The 22,089-nt window shown below is 36.7% G+C and overlaps 1 protein-coding gene across 1 annotated transcript; it reads left to right on the forward strand.

Moving 5' to 3' along the window:
- Positions 1-412: 412 nt before the first annotated feature.
- Positions 413-18,686, forward strand: LOC134666241 (uncharacterized). Its single transcript, XM_063523397.1, has 2 exons — positions 413-567; positions 17,436-18,686. The coding sequence occupies exons 1-2, from the start codon at positions 529-531 to the stop codon at positions 18,528-18,530; spliced, it is 1,134 nt and encodes a 377-aa protein (XP_063379467.1). The 5' UTR covers positions 413-528; the 3' UTR covers positions 18,531-18,686.
- The last annotated feature ends 3,403 nt before the right edge of the window (positions 18,687-22,089 follow it).

The following is a 22,089-nucleotide window of genomic DNA, read 5'->3' on the forward strand; positions in this document are numbered from 1 at the left end:
TCTGGCCTGTGGGTAGTGACCCTGCCTGCGAAGCCGATGGTCCTGGGTTCGAATCCCAGTAAGGGCATTTATTTGTATGATGATACAGATATTTGTTCCTGAGTCATGGGTGTTTTCTATGTATTTAAGTATTTGTATATTATATCGTTGTCTGAGTACCCACAACACAAGCCTTCTTGAGCTTACTGTGGGACTTAGTCAATCTGTGTAAGAATGTCCTATAATATTTATTTAGTTTATGAATGACTAACTGACTGAGAATGAACTTGCCGGTGATAGATTGTTCATTTAGTTCAGCCTAAGTATTCCGCCATTGTTTTCAGTGTTGTTTATTAGTAAACAAGTGGTGCCAGCCACTCTATAGATGTCCCGTCACAGCCCACTGGCCCGCAGTCATCTCTCGCGATTCGCATTACCTACCTGGCTTTCGATCGGGCCACACCACTCACTTATATCTATTTTACTATTATAGTCTAACTTATAAACAATAGTTTTAGTAGCAGTTGTTTTGTTTTATGTGTGTGAAAGATGCAGTTGTCAGACGTCCTCTGTTTTATATTTTTAACGGTGAGTTTATTATTATTTATTTATATCAAAATCAATACATACGAGTATTACAATAGTACCTACCTCTGAATTAAAAGTATGCAATTGCAATAATAGGTGTAGGTATTTTGTCTGCAGCCCTCCTTAACATTGTTTTTATTGGGCCAATAATAATATAACCTGATAAAAAAATTGGATCGGACGGTATGTACTCGTATTTATATTTTATGCAGAATTTCTTTTTGTCAGATTCTGATATAATTTGGTGGATAGATGAGTTCCCTATTCTGTCAAATTTGAGTGCATTTTTATTAAAAAAACGTTTTAAAAATATCACTCTGAAAAAAATACATACTTATTAAAATCATATAGGTACTTAGGATTTCGCATTTATTCAAACCTTGTATTCAAATGTAACGGAAGAAATATCGCTTAAAAAATCAGCTCTACCATATTTGCACCTATACACAAAAATACTAATAATTTAACATTATCCAAATACACAGAAAAACTACATATTTTTATTACATTCACAAGTAGTTGTTTTTCTATTTAGATATAGAAATTTAAATTAATTAAACAGACTTCAAATATTTTAAGCCATTTATTTCAAATTGTGAATTAACAAACATTAAAATTAAATAAAAAAATATTATACGATAAGGTATTTAAGCGATTTATTTCAAATTGTGAATTAACAAACATTAAAATTAAATAAAAAAATATTATACGATAAGGTATAAGGTATACTTACTAGCAAACAGCCCAACACTAACAAAATTTTCTAAGCAATGTACTCAAAAATAATCACCATGCGTCTTGACCAGATCATTGCAATTTCATAAAATGCCATTTTAGAATTCATCGCTTCTAATCATGATATTAGGCTTTACTTTTTCATGATGTGGCCTACCAATCATTCTATGAAATGATTGCCACGTCATGAAATGATAAATTGTAAAATCTGACCATGCCGTATTTGGATGCTGATAAGCAATAGGTAATGTGTCAACCCACATAATTTTTTGAATAAGATGTCAACTCTAAAAACCGGGCAAGTGCGAGTCGGACTCGCACACGAAGGGTTCCGTACCATAATGCAAAAAAAAATAAACAAAAAAAAAGCAAAAAAAAACGGTCACCCATCCAAGTACTGACCACTCCCGACGTTGCTTAACTTTGGTCAAAAATCACGTTTGTTGTATGGGAGCCCCATTTAAATCTTTATTTTATTCTGTTTTTAGTATTTGTTGTTATAGCGGCAACAGAAATACATCATCTGTGAAAATTTTAACTGTCTAGCTATCACGGTTCTTGAGATACAGCCTGGTGACAGACGGACGGACGGACGGACAGCGAAGTCTTAGTAATAGGGTCCCGTTTTACCCTTTGGGTACGGTACCCTAAATGCATGTAGGATGACTCATGCTATATGTCATTTTTGCTAAACACCATCCATTTATTATTAACGTAAAAATACTTTCGCCTGCATAGTACTTATAGTATTAATTGCACCTAAAACTGGACCCTTGTTTCAAAAGTCATATAGAACGTTGTAACGGGAACCTCGGACCTTTCGGAGAACAAGCAGGTTAACTGTCACTGAGCCATACTGCCGTATTCGAACTTCAATATATTCACAAGAAACGACACGTACTAGATCCATTCTATATACGATATAGTTTAGATATCAACTACTTAGTTCTCTTTTGCAGCGCAATTCGGGCAACCAATGTCGCTTTTACGTTAGATGTGAATTGGATCTCTAAGTCATATCCTGTGGAAATCGTTCAAGAGTATCTCCAGAATCACGCAAATGTCAAACTTGACAGGTTAGATCTTAAACATATCGTTATCGTATCTTGGTGATGTCTAAAAGATATCTAATAGACGTCTATTTCAAAATCCGAATCGGGCCCATAGCAAACAGCTTTAAGACAAACAAATTCCGTCACGGACTAAACTTGTTTGAGACCACTTTTACCGTTCCATAAAATTATCTACGGTATTTTCTAAATAGACAGTAAAATAAAAATAATAAAGTAATCAAGTAGTACAGTTTTAGGAAATAAAATTGAATTTTAATCCATTCGGATTTAAGTGTACAATATTATATCGTCACATAACCGCCGATAGGTACAGTTTTTTTTACTGAAACCTCAAGTAATTATTATTTAATGAAAGCTGGTGCCGATTTGTTATTGATTTTGTATGACAATTTTAACAGTTTATCGCGCGCTCTTTTGATTCTTATGGATATTTCCTAAGGAGGGCGTGATCAATTATTTCACCCTCTATTAAGAGGTATGCATCAGAATAGAACATTTAAATATAATTATTCAAATAACATTAGATACAAATTAAAGTTATCTTAATTTAACAGTGTAACCGCCTTTAACTAGTTGGAAATCTGATGCTTAAAGAGGCCCATTGATTAACAGTCCGCCGGACGGTATCGGCCTGTCAGTTAGAATAAAATTTTGACAGTTCCGAACAACTGACAGGCCGATACCGTCCGGCGGACTGTTAATCAGTGGGCCCCTTAATAAGCAATGAAAAAAATATATTTTTGATAATATCACATACATACTCAATCTATTAAAGGTTTTAATGTACCAGCATATCATCCAGTTCGCGAGTTCTAATTTACCTTCATTGTCTGAGAGTTTGATCTACGATACGTACCTTTATAATGAAATTAATAATATTAATTCAGCTCTTTTTTTTGTTGTTGTACATACGTATAATTGGGTACCTCTACGGTGGATTTTGGACCTTTACGTTTTGTTTTCTTAGATGCATAAAATAGAATACAAACGCTATTATAGAATACAAACACCTTTTATTGCACACTTCAATACAGAAAACAAGTTAATGAATACAAAAACTCAAGAAGAGGTAAACATCAGGCGGTCTTAACGCTAAAAAGCGATCTCTTCCAGCTTCCAGACAGCCTTTTGGTAGCGGAAAATGTATGTACCTAGGTGTTCCGATTGCAATAGAAGAAATTTGTTCCTAAACCCATTATTCCTCGTCCCTAATTTATAATTTGTAATTGATAGCAAACTTGACCTAATAGCAACCTACAAGTAGGTGGAAATAGAGCGCGAACTAGCTAGAACTAGTAGCCAAGAGTAAATCTCGTAATTGCTTTAACCGATTCATTGCGTGTTCCATTTTCGAAAACTTTTGACTGTGGCGCGGAACAATCATTTCATGACACGGCACCCGTGCCATGCGCTACACGTAAAAAACATTGATGACACGGCAGATGGGTCATCAGCAACGAATCTGTTAGTATTTTCCAACGAACAAATATGTCAAGCGGCGTCGCCTGAGATATAAGTGCATACTGCTCCATACACCTCAAATTTTACTTCCCCACTAATTGAACTCCACCAAATTTATCCACGTCCTTAAGTGACCAGCTCGCCGATCGCATTCGTCGAGCCCGCGGCGTAAAACAAAACAGCGCAAGCAAATGTTAAATACTGATCATACATCAGTACAATTAGACTGGAGAAAGTGACGTGGCTGGTCATATTGTTGCTTTTGTGGTAGATGTCAAGACGTAATACAAGCCGACGCCGAATTTCAAAATTTTTGGTATAGTCCTTCTCAAGTCAGTGATGTTGGGCTAATGAATTTATTGCTTACACTGATACACTATAGCACTATCATATTTATAAAATATTACTCTTTTCACTATACCTTTACATAGATAAATATTATGATTTTTTAAGTACGAGTTTGTTTCTTAAGAACAGGTTAAAGTGTAGGTACTGGTATTATATTATATTAAAGCAGATTTATTTACGTATAATTAGGTCAGATTCCTGATGGAAAGCCAGTCTCGTGCGGTCCAGTGACTGGGTCAGCATTTGGATTAAATTACATATGCAAGGAAAGGCCGGTACGTAGTTGTTGAGCTTATGTATGTTTTGCACTTGATATAAAAAGAGTTATGAGTGTTATGACACCAAATTTAACAAGGAAGATCAGAAATATTTTGGAGTTGTTGGTGTTTCTTTAATTTAATTGTCTTTAATTAAAAGTCATGTGGTAGTGAAATCATTCAAGGATTTGTTGTTGACTTGATCTTTTCCTACTGGTTTACTTCGATATACATCAAAGTCAAATATTAAGGCTCTATGAGCGTTCTTAACTTGCGGCCTGCGGTATCAAGAGAAATGTAGCTTTGTTCTTTCTCGACTCTTTGAAAATCTTTACAATTTGTGTTTATTATCTTAAGGCTTAATTAATAAACGTAAGGATATAGCATAGCAAATTGATGTTGTTAATTGGTTTCCAACACTGCAACTTAAATAATTAACTTATGGACATCACACGCATATGACATTATTACACGACTACCCAAACAAAAATAGTGTTTTTAGTTTATTTTGTACAATATTGCTGTAGTATATGTTGACCTTTAACGTAAGTAGGTACAGTTAACTAATGCCAGTTAAAGTTTATGAGCATTTTAATGTTTCTCTGCTAAGCGAGAAAGGCATTTTTTACTTTTGACCCATAATTTTAGTTCATAATAGGTATCCATGGAAAGAAAGCGCGGTCAAACCAGCTTTGGTAAATTATAATGTCATTTTGATGTTACAAGTTACGTAAAATATATTCTGAGGGCGATGTTCTGCACCTTTAGAAGATCGCTGGAGACGTAATATATTATCATACTTACAATAATCTGGTATGAATCATTTGAGATGAAAATAATTGCTTTTATCTGTTATTATAATTAAGAAGTAGAAAGAAAGAAAGGTGAGGAATTGCATAGACGTGTAGTTGAAATAATTATTCATTTTAGTTAGGTAACTAAATTAGGTAGATACCGTAGCTATACATATTCATTGCATTTTAGTAGAACAAAGTAGTTTAAATTAGCAAACCTACCTTTGTTCTAAGGAAAGAAGAAGGAAGTTATGAAAAAGAGTAGATTTATTTATAATTGGCTTTATGTACATTTATAAAACCTATCGAAATGTTAAAAGTTGCTGGATCTCCGATAAGTAATAAATAAATAAGTTGTATATGTACGTACATTTTTGACTAAGGTCATAAGGTGTAGAATTTTCGAAGTTAGGGCTTGTAGAGTTGGAAGCTTGGCTCTACGTGAGATCTGATAACTTTTTGACAGTGCAAGCTATATGCTCTCGTCTTAGTAATATTTTACATCATGAAAATGTTTTTAGTGGTATTTCTATTACATTTTCAATAACCTTCGCAAGTAAATATTCTTTATAATTGGATACAACGCATGCTTTCGTCGTGGTTTTAGCAACACTTATAAATCTTATAATAGGGTATAACAATTTGCGCATAACACTACAAAACGAAAGTGTTCACGCATGGTGTGAAATGACACCACTTTAAACTGATAATGTTACAGCGATATCGTCACAGTCAAGTGTGAAGTGACAGTTTTTTATTGGTTCTCATCTATAGTTTTGCCAAGAATAATACAATTTTAGTGTCCTATACAGTTACAGGGTCTATTGGTGTATTTTTTGCGAGTTAAACTCAAATTTTAGTTAGGTACTTTTAGAACCAAATTTTTTTGGTTAAAGTTTGAAAAACTATTTTTATTCCTGAATTATTTAGAATATTTAGACCATTCTCCTCCCTTGAGGAACGTGTCGTTTTATCACAGTTTTACACGACATCTTAACCTAGCCGGTAGTGACCCTAGTTAGGAAGCAGGTGGTCCCGGGTTCAAATCCTGGTAAGGCATTTATTTGTGTGTTTACCACAACTATTTGTCCTTGAGTAAAGTAACGAGTATGGTTATCGTCTGTAAAAATCTATAAGTATAGTGTGTAAAAAGTGTCCTTATAGCATATACCTATTTATTTATATAAACAGCAATATTTTATACGAGTCCCAAGACAGAGACATAAATTAATAGTGCTATAAATCTATTATGGATTATAAGAAACGTACCTAATCCAAAATATTAACTCCTACAATGAACCTTTGAGTTCAGTAAAAGACAACATGTTAGCAATATCTACGTTGGTAAGTAAATAAATCACAGCGATATTACTATAAGTAAATAATAGTACATTACTACAGAGGCCGGGACGAAAGGGGTTGCCGGCCGAAGACATATAGACGGCCGAGCGAAGCGAGGCCGGATAGGTCTGAGCGCGGGCAACCCCATTTCCCGCCGAGGTATGTATAGTGCTTTTCTCAAACATGCAATGAAATAAATAAAATAAAAAATCCACGAAACCCAAGTTTTATTTAGAGAAAAAACTAAAAGTAAACTACACCCAAAATATAACCAACACGTACCTATATCATTATCACGCGTATGTTTTACACGTGTCGTGTATTTTTACTACCCGTATATTTTCATGTATCTTTGATTTTTTCGCCTTGTACCCGTCTGACTGTCGTTCTCGTCACAAAAGTTTACATAGTCTTTCATATTGATATCATGTTTCACATACATCGTTGCTTTATGCATGGAGTAAATAAGAATAATTTCCACAGTGTTGACGATTTTGTAGTTACATTCATTTAAAATATGCCACAAAACTGTTTCTAATAAACTATAAGCCATTTTTCTTAGTCTTTCAAATAATAAAATTTCCATAAGCAACCATCATATACATACTTCGTCTTTGACTTGGCGGCAAAGGCAGCAAGTTATTTAAAATCAATTCTGCTTACGCTGCCAATTCCAACACCTACGATTACAATTAATATCATTATTTCGTCGGAACTCATATTAAAGTCAAAAAATCAACAACGCACCATAAATCCAATAAAACAGAATGAATATTTTTCAACTTTACCTCCATAACAATTTAAAAAATATAACTACGCGTGTTTGAGTAGACCTTTTTACCGCTAACGTTTAGATGAAATATTTTAAATGTTTTTATTTGTGTAGTTAAATTTATAATTTAAAATTATAGAATGTATTATTTATTAAGTTCATGTTGATTTTATACAAATAAAACTGCAAATTATAGCAAACATTGTTTTTTGTTTTTTTTTTATAGGCGTAGTGGCAGAGTGTCATTACGAACCATAAAGCAAATACTACCTCTAGTTTTTTTTAATGGATGAATGCCACGATGCTGTGTCACAAATAACTGTGAAATGAAAATTAAAAAAGAGGACTTTGCCGGCCTAGGCCTGCAAGATGTGTATGAAATTCCATTAACGACCTTTTGTCCTAGCCGCACCTGAAACGTCATACTTCGCAGCCTATTATAAGGAACATAACATCAATATTTCATTGCATGTTTGAGAAAACTGTATTATTGCCATGTGGTTACACTGGTCACTATCACTTCACACGTCAAATCATTGACAAATATATGTAGCTGTCTATAATTAACTATAACAACCGTGCTCGTAACCACGTACCCCTAACCTATGCTGCACTTTTCCATAACCGGCGACGTTCTCACTTTCGCCGAGAAAACTGCGCCGTTTAACGAAAACGTAACGAGCTGTTAGCTGGCGTGGGTGATCGTTGGCATTAATAGGGACCGTGCGCGTTGGAGAACCTGCCACCTTGTGGCCTGACTCGGAAACATGTGCACATGTATGTAGTACATTGCCAAAACAAGTACTACCCATCTACCGTTCTCGTAGAGTACGTTTCCTTGTGCATAGCAGGTTCTGTCATCTTGTGACTGATCACTACTGATCATGTCAGTCAAATAAATAAATACATATGTCAAAGTAAAAAAGAAATCAAGAAAATTATGGGAAAAAAGTACGACTTAAATAAGCTTTAAAGATACTAATATGGAAAGGTAAGGTTTTAGACGGCTTAGGGTCCTATTTAGCATAGATATTGGTAGGGAGAATTTAGAATTGGTAGCCAGAAATTAAGATATTTTTCTCAAACATGCAATGAAATATTGATGTTATGTTCCTTATAATAGGCTGCGAAGTATGACGTTTCAGGTGCGGCTAGGACAAAAGGTCGTTAATGGAATTTCATACACATCTTGCAGGCCTAGGCCGTCAAAGTCCTTTTTTTTAATTTTCATTTCACAGATATTTGTGACACAGCATCGTGGCATTCATCCATTAAAAAGAAACTAGAGGCAGTATTTGCTTTATGGTTCGTAATGACACTCTGCCACTACGCCTATAAAAAAAAAAAACAAAAAACAATGTTTGCTATAATTTGCAGTTTTATTTCTATAAAATCAACATGAACTTAATAAATAATACATTCTATAATTTTATAATTTTAAATTATAAATTTAACTACACAAATAAAAACATTCAAAATATTTCATCTAAACGTTAGCGGTAAAAAGGTCTACTCAAACACGCGTAGTTATATTTTTTAAATTTTTATGGAGGTAAAGTTGAAAAATATTCATTCTGTTTTCTTGGATTTATGGTGCGTTGTTGATTTTTGACTTTAATATGAGTTCCGACGAAATAATGAAATTAATATTAATTGTAATCGTAGGTGTTGGAATTGGCAGCGTAAGCAGATTTGATTTTAAATAACTTGCTGCCTCTGCCGCCAAGTCAAAGACGAAGTATGTATATGGTTGCTTATGGCAATTTTATTATTTGAGAAACTAAGAAAAATGGCTTACAGTTTATTAGAAACAGTTTTGTGGCATATTTTAAATGAATGTAACTACAAATTCGTCAACACTGTGGAAATTATACTTATTTACTCCTTGCATAAAGCAACGATGTATGTGAAACATGATATCAACATGAAAGCCTATGTAAACTTATGTGACGAAAACGACAGTCAGACGGATACAAGGCGAAAAAATCAAAGATACATGAAAATATACGGGTAGTAAAAATACACGACTCGTGTAAAACATACGCGTGATAAGTGATAATGATATAGGTACGTGTTGGTTATATTTTGGGTGTAGTTTACTTTTAATTTTTTTCTATAAATAAAACTTGGGTTTCGTGGATTTTTTATTTTATTTATTTCATTGCATGTTTGAGAAAAGCACTGTACATACCTCGGCGGGAAATGGGGTTGCCCGCGCTCAGACCTATCCGGCCTCGCTTCGCTCGGCCGTCTATATGTCTTCGGCCGGCAACCCCTTTCGTCCCGGCCTCTGTAGTAATGTACTATTAAATCACACGTTCTTTTTTACTAAATAAATAGCACTAAGTAAAATTGAAGTATTGTTATTGGTTAACACTTGCAATTTCAATATATTTTACGAAAACTAAATATTTTCTTGATTCATCCATCCCTGTGAGTTCACCAAAAAACATACAAGCTATCGTTTTCATATAGCTGCATCAAAATGTATTATTAAATAACTGCTAGGTGGTATCGCGTATCGGTAGGCATTCTATTTACCTATTACATTACTATAACTGTTCTTGCACTAGCTTTCACCTCATAATGAGATGAATACGGCTTCCTATCCTCTTTCAACACCGTAACACCTTTTATAAGGTGCACCACTTGTTACGACATATCTACCTCCACATGTGAGATAATATGTAGCATAATAAAATAGTATGACATTAATAAACGAGTACAGTAAAGTAAACATCAAGGGCAGTGGGACTTAGGAGATTTAATTAAATAAATACCGATGGAGTTTTAAAGAGTCTAAAAAGGAAACAGAACCAAAATTATTAGCCTTACTTATTGACGATGTACGTGTTTGTTCACATATCATCTTGCATAAACGACACCTGTCACCTGTCTGTGCTTCTATCCTGTCTTATTTGTATTTTTGTGTTCTGTATGATAGAAAGTTTATACAATACACACATAAACACATATTTTCGCAATAGTACACATGCAAGTGCGTATAAACTACGCGTGGCTCAAGAACTAACGCTTTTTACTAAAACAGGCTGCCGTACTACCGAGCACTGAATTTCGGCAACGATTTTAAGCTATTCGACAGTTGTACCATTTATAGCATATCTGTATTTCAATTCTCTATTTATTAGGTACATTTGGTAATTTGACACATTTGATATTTGTAATAAATTGAAGGGATGTTTACAAAAACAACATAATAACTGCTTAGAGCGGTTGACACTTTTTTAAGAACATTGTTAATCGTTTCAGGTGTCAACCAGTGTAGTCAGTTAAGCCAACCACTGACTAACAGTTCGCCGGACGATATCGGCCGGTCAGTTGTTCGGAGCTGTCAAATTTTTGTTCTAACTGACAGGCCGATATCGTCCGGCGGCCTGTTAGTCAGTGGTCGGCTTTATGTTGCTTTTGTAAACATCCCTTCAATTGTAGGGCAGTAATCTCAAATTTGCTTAACCTACCATTTCATTCTGCAGGTATACTTACATCTCTTGTATAGTGATAAACCGGCTCTAAATCAATTCGCTACACTTCATGGCTTGAGGACCCTCCATTTCATTATAATAAAATCGATTTACATTGGAGATTTCTAATCTCCCACGTAATTACACAACTCGTGTGCGACTGAGGAAGAATCGATAATCTCTAGTTAATAATTATGTGAAAATTCATTGTGACATTGTCGCGAACCTGGAATATCTCAAGAACACTTTTTACGCGGAAACAAAACTGTTAGTTTCTTTAGATACCATTCAGGGCAGATTGATTAGGTAAGAGTTAGACAAGAGAGTAGAGCATGTACTTAAGTATGCTAAGTATTTTGAGTTTAACCAATGAGCTATGAGATATTCAGATGATTTTCGAGAATCGTCCTGTTTTTTGCTTAATATTGATTTTTAGGGATGTGTGCTTTACCAACTTTTTCGATCAAATTTTAACTGAAAATTTTCGACAAGTTTGATCGTTTGTGGTGAAAAAATAATGTAAGGAAAACAACTTGAGAAGTTAGGTAAGGTGCTTAACTATTAATAAAGACAGAAAAGTTAAATTATCTTGAAAACCATAAAACTTTAACTGGACCTATAAACAGTTCATTTTCTGGACCAGCCCAAGGGCACTGTCAGTGGTTAGAAGGCTATCCATTAATTACTGGGCATCCTGTATAATTTTATTAATATACCTACTGCCGTATTCGAACTTCAAGATATTCACAAGAGACGACACGTACTAGATCCATTCTAGATACGTTATAGTTTAGATATCAACTAGTTCTCTTTTGCAGCGCAATTCGGCCAACCAATGTCACTCTTACCTTAGATAGAGTAAGATATCTATTAGATGTAAATTGGATCTCTAAGTCATATCATGTGAAAATCGTTCAAGAGTATCTCCAGAATCGCACAAATGTCTAATTTCACAGGTTAGATCTTAAACATATCGTTATAGTATCTTGGTGATCTCTAAAAGATATCTAATAGATGTCTATTTCAAAATACGAATCGGGCCCCTAAATATCCATCTACTCACCAAATTTCACGAGAATTTGTTGAAAAATGCCACCTGCAGACGAAACATTAGATTTTTTGCCCAAGCCGTAACGGGAACATTCGCTTTCGCTCGGTCAAAGAATGTGTCTGGAACCCTAGAGATGCTAAGACACTACGGCATGCAGCAAGTAGCTACAGTAAAATGCAAACAACGGTTTGATAATTAAATGTCGTGGCTGCGGTTGCGGGTGCTTGAACCCATTTCCTACCTTTGCCTTGAGAGGAAGCATTCAATTCATTTCCTATTATATCAAAAAGCAGTCGTGTCTTTGTTATTTCGATTTCTCTATTATTACTGAACATGTATGTTATGCTCTCGATCTGTAATATACTGAATATGTATATTACAGATCGAGAGCCGGTGAAACCCGGATTCTAAAGGTGTATCTGAAATCGCTCTTATTTAGAGATAATGACAATTCTTATGAAAATTTGTTTCTGCAAAAACTTATCGAATAACGCCTTTTTGGCTGTGATGCTACCACTATGTCTCGGTGTAGAGGTATACCTATACCTACTGACATATACCGGGTGTGGCCTGTAATATGAGCAAAAAATTAAACTGTAGGCTGTACTCCTCATACTGACCAACATTTGTTCAGCGACTTTTAAAAATAACTTGTGGTTCGATTTTTAATACACTTTAAATCTTATTCTAAGACGCAACGTATTACGAATTTTGTTATGTTTAAGGCGTGACAAGCAATGTCAATCACAATGATATGGCGTGGCGATGGCGTCCATTGAGGATAATATTTATTTTATATGAAAAATAGGGAGTTTTAATACTTCATAATTTTTAAAAGTTGTTGAACAAAAGTGTCACCGTTTGAGGAGTACAATCTATGTTTTAATTATTTGCTCATGTTACAGGCCACACCCGGTACATTAAAATTTTAAAGAAAACTCGCAATTTTTAAAGAAGATTTATGTACCTACTTATTCGTTGTAACGTTTTTTTTTCGCCAAGATGTAAAAAGAAAATAACGTGTCGTGTGCATAAAATGAAATTAATTTGCATTTGACCACAACATGTTTTCTCAGGAATACGTGGTTAAAATCAGTCCGGTTTTACCAGCCCACGGTGTACACCAAAGAATGGTTGTTGAATGTTTTTGGAATTTCATTAATAAGCAACACATGCAGATACGAGTTTAAGAAAGTTAATTGTCTTCTAAACAGTTTCACTTTATCGCGTAATACAGAAAAGGGTGTAATTTAAATATGGAGGTATGCGAGTTACGCCCATCTTTAACGTGCGGAGGTATGTGTGGTGCTGTCGCAACGGCTAATTTCTCCCGTTTGTGTAGTGACCCCCGGGATCACGATTATCATACAAGTAAAGACATACACGTCCAAGACTTGAATACTACGTGTACACGTAACGCGTGTCATGTTGTATGAAAAACAAACTTAATAAATAGGTGTGGCGTTGTGGATCCAAGTCAATTTTAAGTTACCAAAGGTTATTATTTTAAGACCCACTTGCACCATCCCACTAACCCGAGTTTAAGCGGTTAAACCGTTAAGTCAGTGTCAAATTGTACTGGTAACCAAGGTAAGGTAGGTTTAACCTGTTAACCCCGGGTTAGTGGGATGGTGCAAGTGGCGCTTAGATAGATAAGATTCTGTTTATACGTACCTATTATATCTAACGTTCATTCAAAATTCAAAATTTTTACAACAATTAATAAAATAAATAAATATTAATAGGATAATTTTACACAGATCGACCTAGTCCCATCCACAGTAAGCTCAATAAGGCTTGGTAGGTACAATACTTTTTTTATAAATGTGAAGATGATGATTGTATCTGCGTACATGTAGGTGGCCACTGACGTGCCTTCCAACAGTCCAAATAGCGTAGCTGCAATCCAAAATCGGTCCGTGAATGTCGAAAACGTACAATGTTTAATATTAGGATGCCGTCCATTTGGATGAATCCATTGTAACGGCATCCCTTTGGAAGGCTCGTCAGTGGCCTGCTTAAATCTTCCTCAGCGAGTATGCGACCAGCGACCACTGATGGGCATACGCCTCTCCAAATCTCCTCCAATTAATTAGCCCGATTTGCCGCTTCTCTCCTCCAAAGTAGGCCTGCAATCTTTTTGATGTCATCCTCCCATCTTGTTGGAGGACTGTGATCTGGTCTTTTTTAACGAAGGCTCCACGCTAGGACATCTCTGCGACATTCGTGTCCAACCAAGATGATGATTTTATCTACTTAAAAAGTGAGTTATGAAGATATTAAAGCTTCATGGCTGATCGGTGATCAGTTATTTCGCGCCGCAGTAAAAACCAAATGTATCATAAGATCCATCTCCGTAATCGTAAATTATAAAAACTGAAACAAACATGGCAACGAATGCAAAATGACGAATCATCTAAAAGTGAAACTGGGCCGTTGCTGTCACGCAGCTACTGCTGTTGTATCAACATGATATTGTTTAAAACACCAGCCTAGTGCGAATTGAACTCGCGCACGAAGGGTTCCGTACCATTACGCAAAATACGGCAAAAAGAAATCATGTTTGTTGTATGGGAGCCCCCACATAAATATTTATTTTATTCTGTTTTTAGTATTTGTTGTTAGAGTGGCAACAGAAATACATCATCTGTGAAAATTTCAATTATCTAGGTTCATGATGGTGATCATCGTCGAGCAGCCATTCATGGACATCACCATTCCATACTCTTCGGACGGTTCCAAATGGCCGCCATACCGCCGCAAGGGAGTTATTTTTTTTTTTTGCTCAACGATTTGTACCAGTATTGCATTTAAATTTTTGGAAAGTATTTGATAAAATGTGACCGTTATTATAATTGCCATACTTATAGTAGGGGGAAAAAGTGCTGCCATACTTGAAAAACTTATTTAATCGACACGTTTTTAAAAATACGACTATGTATACGTAAAATAATTTTTTACAGCATGGCATCATCATATTCTGTTTGTTTGGATACAATTATACCTAAAAAAAAAATTTCAGATTATAACTACGGGGCGGACGACTGTGAGACTTAAGCCAAGACTTAAAACAAAAAACAATTTTTTGACGATTTGTACCAGTATGGCATTTGGATTTTTGGAAATTATATGATGCAATGTGACCATTATTATATTTGCCATACTTCTAATAGGGGGAAAAAGGGGCACCATACTTGAAATAAAAAAAAAATTGTACACATTTGCCACCTCCTACCTCAGGTATGGCATTATGAGATTTCCATTTATGATCACACAGAAAGTCTTGAAAAAAAATTACAAGATGGTACAAATCGTTTAGCAATAAAAAAAAATTAACTCCTTTGCGGCGGTATGGCGGCCATTTGGAACCATCCGAAAAGTATGGCATGGTGATGTCCATGAATGGCTGCAAGACGATGATCACCTGTGCAAAAATTAGCTTGGCACAAATGATTGAATTGTTTTTTTTTTATTAATGTGTTCGCCTCAGTATGGCGGGCTGTAAGTCACACCGGATAAGTATGGCATTACGCTACCGTCTACTTCTTTTTTATGGACTATCGAATAATACGAGGATTTTTGTGGAACAAATCGTTCGACACTCGTATTTTATCCGACACGTTCGACTAACGCCCACGCGATTGGGCCGCCGGTACCAGCGCTATGACCATCATTTTTATTTCGTTCATTACGTACTTAGACCCCTGACGAACCGCCATACTGGTACAAATGACCCAGTAAAATGTGTCACTATCTCCCGGTCTATTAGTCACGATTATTGCTACAATTTTAAGTGTATGTTTTATTAAAAGTAATATTTTTTTAAACGTGTTAACATAGAGAGTTTCAGAGGCAAAAGTTATATTTTGAATTTAGCAAACAATACATATACATATTGTACCTACGCAGAGCCTCATGACTCAGAAAGTAACGTGGTTGTGACAATGAAATATATAGGTAACAAATACCGGGGTGTCGCCTGTAATACGAGCAAAAAATTTAACTGTAGGCTGTACTCCTCGTACTGACCAACATTTGTTCAACAACTTTTAAAAATAACTTGTGGTTTGATTTTTAATACACTTTAAAGATTATTCTGATACGCAATGTATTGTGAATTTTGTTATGAATTATGATTAAGGCGTGACAAGCTACGTCAATCACAAATGATATGGCGTGGCGTGGCGATGGCGTCCATTGAAGATAATATTTATTTTGTATGAAAAATTGAAAGTCTAAATACCTACTTCACAATTTTTAAAAGTTGTTGAACAAAAGTGCTACCGTTTGAGGAGAACAATCTATGTTTTAATTATTTGCTCGTGTTACAGGCCACACCCGGTATATTGTTGTAACAACGTAACAACCACATAGTGCAGACACGTATGTACGGTTACTTTCTGTAAATCTCAATTATTTACACGACAAAGACGCATTCCCGACGTGGCTCTCGAAACAAAAAGTAAATCACGAGTGTGTGCGTGTGCGTAACTGTGTGCTTCGTTTTTATAGACGATGTGCCTACTTACACAGTTCCATATACAGGTTGGGCCCGAATAACCCGACAAGCTTTATCTACAGGGTAAAATTTGAGTCGTGATCAGCAATATTATGGAAGGTAGAGGTACACTAATTACTTCTACACGCCATAAGTAATATGTTTTAGATAGTTTTTAAAGTAAACAAAAAGAAATAAAAAAAAATGTCTGATTTTAGTCAGAGTAGGGGCATTAAATTGCTCGTTGTTTATGGAGTTAGAAAAACATATTACTGATCACGACAAAAATGTCACCCTGTATACAATACCTAAATAAATTGATAGTAAAACTAAAAAGGGAAGGAAGGGATGTGACCAAAGTTAAGAACAACAAACGAAAAGTTCACAAAACATAATTATCTCTATAATAACAAATTCAGCACATGTATTCGGCCGTATTTATTTGACTCGAATTGGCAATAATCATTCTCAATGCTTAACGCATTCACTGCCAGGGGGCGTGGCCTAGGAACAAACTTGTATGACGGTGAACGCACATGTGCGTTGGGGGCAGTGAATGTATTAAATAATAAATTAATAACTGTCTAAAGTTTTTCCACCACCATGTGTACCAATATAACCAAAATACTGTATGAATGCCACTGTATTACAAAACTGTCCCAATGGTAGCATCTTATTAGAATGTGGAGAAATTAAAGGGATGTTTACAAAAACAACATAACACTTGACTTGGTTGACACTTTTTTAAGAACATTGTTAATCGTTTCAGGTGTCAACCAGTGTAGTCAGTTATGTTGTTTTTGTAAACATCCCTTCAATTGATATCGATCAAACAAAAATAATGGAAGTGAGTCGTGGCAAAATGCCAGGACAAAGCTATGAACATCATGATGATAAACAAACCACATGTCTTACTAATGATACCCCACAAACTTTCAGTATGCCCAATGAAAAAAAAAGTTTAAATTTTACTGTATTTGCCTTTCAAAGGTATTTTTAAAACACACGCATAAAATCATTAACTGCCAAGTTAATTATCACTTTTTTCCTTTACAGATAACAGTTGCAGTAACATGCGTCGGAGCAGAAAACACAAAGCAAGAGCTAGTTGGGAAAAAAACCGGTCGGCGGGCCAAAAGAGAAGCAATAATAATAACTGGGTATCCACCAAATAACTTCAAAACGAGTACTGCCAATCAACGGGCAACTAAGCTAAGATACTGGCATAAGAAACCGAAACGTGGCTCTCTCAATCCTATATATGGACCGCCGCCGTCTGCCCCTAATCGATTAACTATTAAAAAGTACAAGCATAAACAATTAAGGTCTAAGTATAACAAATTTAATAATAAACGAAACGCAAAACCAAGATACCCATCGTCAAAACCCTATTACGGTCGACCGCCACAGCGGCCGCCTATACTACGGCCTCAGCCTTACTTCCCACAAGAACCAGTTGGCTTTGGTGAACCTCCTAAAGAATTAACACAAGAATATGTACAACCACCGAAACAGAGCTACGGAGAACCCCCTGTAGATTCTTATGGAAATCCCTTGACGAACAATTTTCCGAGGGGATTATCAACTAATGAAAATCCCAACAACAATTTCGCGGACTTTGACCTACAGCAGTTCAAATCACTGCAAAGCTATAATCAAGATGCCAACATAGATAATAACAACGCCTATTCCAAACATTATCCAGTTTATGCTAAGCCCGATATAGAAGAAAATGATCACGTGGAACCGCAACCGCAAAAGTATTCAGAATTCAAATTCGATTCTTATGCTGATGTATATAATCAACATCCAATAAAAGAATATCAGCCTACCAAACAAAATGGCAAATATTTTGATTCGCACAGTGTTAAAAAATATAAACCTTTGAAAGGCAAGCCCATAGCGAAAGAGTACGATAACCATGACCATGTGATTGTGGGAGGTCAGTATGCAGAACCGCCTGGCCGTCTAGTTCCAAATTACCCCCAAGAGGCCCCGCACTACGAAGGGGACGAAACGGCACAAGACAGTTACATTGAATCGACACTGATGTCATCCACCTCTATATCGCCATATATCAACTACAAACACAGTAATATGGCCTTCAGTCCGCAAAATTTGAACGATGCCTTCAGTCCCTTCATCAATTGATATGCGTAAGCAGGTGTTTGAAATTGCCTTCATAGGCTGCCTCCTAAAATATTCTAGATCATCAAGAAAGAAGGTGTATATCCTACATTCTAATATTCTTTAAAACCTGAGGTTAGACGACGTGCTACAAAATATCTGTCCGAGCCCTGTCAATATGCATAAGTGTGTGAGTGTTCATTGAAAAATAAAAAATACTGTCTGTGTTTATATTTAAGACTGTCGTGCAATATGTTCGTATTATTGTTTTGTGGGAGTATCTCGATAAATAAATACATTAATAATAAATTTACCCATTTTAACACTTTCTAAGTCTGTCAATTCTTATAATAGTACCTTGTTTGTTATTATTTAGCACAAAACTTTGCAGACGTTTAGCTTATAATTATGTATAATTGATTTGTTATAGAGATAGTTTGAGGAAAGGGGAATAGGCATAAGCAAGGACCATAGATTAGTCCATGGCACAGGATAAATTGAAATAAATGTCATATACTAAGAAAAACTGACCTAGGCCTCCAGTGCTTGAGGCTGGAATCTAGCCAGCGTCCTCTGCTATCGCGGCTGGTGCCTGTGGCATTTTTTCTTAGTATATGACATTTGTGACGTTCCATGACAAAAGGTACCTTATGGCGGCTGGCGCTTACGTCGCATAGCGCCGCAATAATATAAGAGCGACGTTAATAACAGCGTAAACGCCAAACGTCATAAGGTGCCTTTACCCGTGGGACGTCACATTTATTTCAGTTTATAATTTATATACCTAGTAGTGTAAATAATTTATTCAAACAAGAAATACATGTAATATAAACAAAATAAAAACAATTATAAACTAAAATTAAAACTACATAAAGCTACAACTAAAATAACTACTAAACTAAAATAACCTATAAATAAAAAACTGGCTCCAGTTCAGTGCCTTGGGGCAGGTTGCCAAGAAGGCTGGCGGCATTGCCGCGCTGGACGGCAATACCAATGCGTTGCGCAAGGTATGAGCCAGCCCTCTTGTCACCCGTCGCCTCCACGAGGCGCTTCGCCAGCTCGGCGAATATGCCGTGGGCGCCAGAGCCCCACGGCCCTAGGGTTTCCACCCCAAACGGCTCAAACATGCAGCCAGAATCAATGGCTGCATATTTGCGCCGCTTGAGGTGTTCAGCCGCGTTGGCGGCCGCACCAGCTCTGTTAGATGTTCCTGGAAGATGGGACTGCGCAAGGGTGTCCACGCATGTGGCATCCCAAACCAAAGGCCGTCCCATCTTCCAGGGAACGAGGGTCATGCCGTCCGGTTTTTTCCCGTCATCGCGGGCCAAACCAGACGGTTCCAGAACCGCCGGCACCCCAGCCGTGACAAGAGCTCGGCGGAGGATGTCGTTTAGGCTCGCGTGTCGTGAAAGACGGCCGACACTTCTCGCACAAGATAGACCGTGGACACCAAAACGCGTCACGTTTGTACCGCACTGGCACAGATGAGGAGCCACACAAGCCACCCCCAAGCGCAAACACAAAGAAATCCTGAAGGTGTTCGTAGAGAGAAGTGTGCCCAGGTTCTTTGATGGCAGGGCCTGCAACCATGAGCCTGATTCCCATTTCGTCGCAGCAAGGAGACGAGCGCGCTCTGTGGTGCTGGTTGACGTTTCGTACAGATTATCCCGTACCAGCAGACAGAGCGGCTCGTCCTATTGGTGTTGCGAATGGCGAGTGATGGGCAAGTCCGCGTTAGGGCAGGCCGTTTTCCAGTTGCCGATAGCCTCCGGCAGGAAAGGGACGTCCAAATTTATAAGGGGGTCAGTTTTTAGGATTAGGTTAGTAGTGTTTCTTGAAATAAAAACAAATTAAAATATTTTCTGAAAATAATTTAATTTGTTCTATTACTTCTAAAGGGCATAGGATAGTTTTTATCTCAAAATTTTCCCCTTTAACCCTTTTCCAGGCCGCAACAATCTACAAGGTATTCCCGAAAAATCCAAGAGACAATTCAAATTCCCGAAAGTGAAATCTTAAATCAGAATGCTAAATTTGAAATTCTAGTGGCCCGTATGTGGTCGACAAATCGAACTATATGTATGTCTGGAAAATGGTTAGTAAAAGTGCGATATACGTTTGTATGGGGAATCAATAAACGCTGAACCGATTTAAATGAAATCTACGTCTACCTACCAAACCTACCAAAAATATAAGGCCCCTCGCCCACGGCGACTTTTTGTAGCGATGCTGACGCGCGTTCGCATAGATACAGTCGCGATGCGGTCGGCAGGTGTGTGCCCTCGCCCACATAACACGATTCAGTAGCTATGCAAACGCGATACCGTCGCGCTTCTGTCGCGATGCAAACTTGATACCGTCGCGCTTCTGTATCGATGCTAACGCGATACCGTCGCGCTTCTGTCGCGATGCAAACGCGATTCAGCAAAGCTATGTATGTCGTCCGACACGGTCGCGCGTTTGCATCGATACAGTCGCGATGCTGTAGCGCGTTGTAAATGCGACTAACGCGCGTTAGTAGCGATACTGTAGCGCGTTAGTAGCGATGCTGTAGCGCGTTAGTAGCGATGCTAAGTATAGCGCGTTGGCATCGCTTCTGTAGCGCATTGCAAATGCGACTAACGCGCGTTAGTAGCGATGCTGTCGCGCGCTTCGTAAACGCGCGACAGCATCGCTACAAAAAGTCGCCGTGGGCGAGGGGCCTAAGTAGGGTAGATACTTATAGTTGAAAATGATAGCAAACTTGAATTACAGCCGTATTCGAACAATGAGACACGTCAAATATTGAAACGATATGGATTGGATATATCAGTGTTAAATATGTGTAGGACGTTTTTGTTTGAACAACGTATCTCATTGTTCGAATACGAGTTGGAACCGAAACTTAACCCTTTACCAGGCTAAGGGATTTAAATTTCCCACATACGGTACTTCAAACATGTGTTCTATTTTCGATGAGTAAGACTGACATTCGATTGTCATTTTTGAAATGTCAGCCTGGTAAAGGGTTAACTCTTTACCAGGCGAAGGGATATATCCCTCCCACATCTTATATCGGTTACCGTAGTCAGATTTTAACTCCAAACCTCCTACAAAATATTTCGTCAATCCCTGAAAATAGTATTTTACGATTTGCATTCACAACACGCTTCTAAATCGCGTAATATGTCTTTGGTAGGTGTTTAAATTCACTTGAACTCTAATTTCAGTAAACTACGGAGAAATTCGAACACTTTCCTTAATTTCTATGAAACAGAAGTACATAGGTCGAACAATTTTTTGACATTTTGTAGATTTTGAGTGTGTAATGTAATCGTAAACATTTCTAAATATACATGCATTATTGTGTTTGACCAGAATTAGGATGTGGGTTGACATTATCATATGGCCTTATTAGAGTTTAACTGTGTGGGAGCTATTCTTCCCATGGCCTGGTAAATTGTCTTGTAATGTCATAAAAAGACACGTAAGTAATTTAGAAGTTTATAACTTATTTAAATCTAAAGTAAATTAAAATTAAAACAAAGTTTCATGCACACTATTTTATTAAAACACTAACAACTTGGCATCTTAACCTGGA

This window comes from Cydia fagiglandana, chromosome 1 (assembly GCF_963556715.1).
Source record: "Cydia fagiglandana chromosome 1, ilCydFagi1.1, whole genome shotgun sequence".
In the NCBI taxonomy this organism is placed as follows: domain Eukaryota; kingdom Metazoa; phylum Arthropoda; class Insecta; order Lepidoptera; family Tortricidae; genus Cydia; species Cydia fagiglandana.